Here is a 2,215-nt window from a genome sequence, read left to right as displayed (position 1 = left end):
AAGCAATCGACTAAGGACATGATAATTATCGAAATCAGTCATGAGGTTGACAATGTTTGATCAAAAAGTTCATGAGCAATATTGATACGTTATAATTTGTGTGGATACATTATAATATGTGTGGTTTATACTCATTAATTCTATTAAGTATTCCCTAAACTATTGCTGTGAATTATGCAACAGTTTTGGTCAGTTATTGTACGTCCTTTTGCATATATTTCTTTCTTTTTGATTGAATAAAAATATACGATTACCCTAAAGTTTACATGGTATCTGCGCCAGGTTACATTATAATATATATATATTTATATATTTATTTTTGTTGAATCATGGCTCACGAAGTCACACCCACACTACCGGCTCCATCTCCATCTCCGGCGAAACTTGATCCCAGTTCACCATTCTATCTCGGCTCGCAAGATCGGCCAAGTGATTTCATTACTCCCATACGTCTGAAGCTTGACAACTTTGATGATTGGTCTCATGCTATTCGTGTAGCTCTTTCCTCTAGCCAAAAATACGACTTTCTTGACGGGACCATCACTGATATCGTCCCTCCTTGTACGCAAGATGATTGGGTCACCATCCACTGCATGCTTGTATCATGGCTCACGAATACCATTGATGCTAAGGTACGTTCTATGCTATCAAATTATGATAATGCCAAAAGCTTATGGGATGACTTGCATGAACGATTTTCCGTTGTGAATGGTCCGTGTATTCATCAACTGAAAGGAGATATTAATTGGTGTGAGCAAAGTAAAACTATGCATGTTGCTATTTATTTCAGTAAGTTGAATGTTTTATGGGATGAGCTAGATAAACATGAGCCTTTGATTTCTTGCCAGCGTGGTAAATGTACTTGTCGGGTTGGTAAGCAGCATGAAACACGACGTGCAGAAATGATAGGCTGCACCGATTTTTTCTTGGCTTCTGAGTATTATGCCCTATTGCGATCAACTCTTTTGTCACAAGATCCTCTACCTTCACTGCATCGGGCATTCCAACAAATTTCTCAAGATGAGCGGGTTCGAGGGATAACGCGTATCACCGAAGAGAAGCTCGATTTTGTCAGTTTTGTGGTGCGCATGGATAATAAATCGAAACAACGTATGGACAAGGCGGAGAGGGCGGCCTTGATATGTTCTTACTGCCACAAATCGGGTCATGACATCGCTACATGTTTTGATCTCCATGGTACTCCCGATTGGTACTTGGAAATTTATGGCAATAATAAGGGCAAACCAAATGTTCCCTTAACAAAGCTCTCGGCTGGTCGTGGCCGTAACGGATTGCGTGCTAACGTCACCAACCCAGTCAATACTCATGGTGCACCTTTTGCGGATTCGACCACTGCTCCTACTGCGCAACCCCTACCGGGCTTTATTGCCGAACAGTGGGCGATGTTAACCGCTGCATTTGGAACCCCATCTCCCTATTCTCACCGGCTGCATGGTAAGTTGGGACTGGATGCCTGGATAATAGATACAGGATTTTCTCATCATGTTACTGGTGATGAATCTTGTTTATTAGATATTAAAGTTGTTTCGCCTTGTCCCGTGGGTCTTCCGGATGGTCAATCAGTGGTTGCTACTAAGGATGGTGTCGTGCAAATAACAGAAAAAATCATACTCCAACATGTTCTCTTTGTACCTCAATTAACATGCAATTTACTTTTGGTTTCACAGCTAAATGATGATCTAAATTGTTTTGTCCAATTTCATTCTAACATATGTGTTATACAAGACCTACTTTCGAGGGAGGTGATTGGCACGAGTGAGCAACCAGATGGACTTCACTACCTACGACAGGGATTAAAGGTGCAAGCAGTTTCTGTTGATAGTTCGAAGTCTTTGGAACTATGGCATAGTTGAATGGGTTATCCTTCCGAGAAAATAGTGAAGTTGCTTCCTTTTTTAAATAATTCTAAGGGTCCTTTGACAAAAAGATGTGAATTTTGTCATCGTGCTAAACATTCTAGAGATAGTTTTCCTTTAAGTGCAAATAAATCAACTCAAATTTTTGAGTTACAGCATTGTGATTTGTGGGGTCCGTATGATGGAACTTCTTCTTGTGGTGCCTGTTATTTTTTAACTTTAGTAGATGATTATTCACATGCTGTGTGGGTTTATTTATTAATTGATAAAAGAGAAGTTTTTACGATGTTTTATGTCCTTTATTTCCATGATTGAGCGTCAATTTTCTGAAAAGTTGA

At 39.7% G+C, this 2,215-nt stretch overlaps 1 protein-coding gene across 1 annotated transcript; it reads left to right on the top strand.

The window, feature by feature from the left end:
- The first annotated feature begins 329 nt into the window (after positions 1-329).
- On the top strand, positions 330-1,874 carry LOC133785617 (uncharacterized). The gene has a single exon (XM_062224836.1). It carries the CDS (start codon positions 330-332, stop codon positions 1,872-1,874), a length of 1,545 nt encoding a protein of 514 aa, XP_062080820.1.
- The last annotated feature ends 341 nt before the right edge of the window (positions 1,875-2,215 follow it).

The sequence above is a fragment of the Humulus lupulus genome, chromosome 6 (assembly GCF_963169125.1).
Source record: "Humulus lupulus chromosome 6, drHumLupu1.1, whole genome shotgun sequence".
In the NCBI taxonomy this organism is placed as follows: domain Eukaryota; kingdom Viridiplantae; phylum Streptophyta; class Magnoliopsida; order Rosales; family Cannabaceae; genus Humulus; species Humulus lupulus.
Note: the sequence above shows the minus strand (reverse complement) of the source record. Positions and strands in the feature narration are given on the sequence as shown.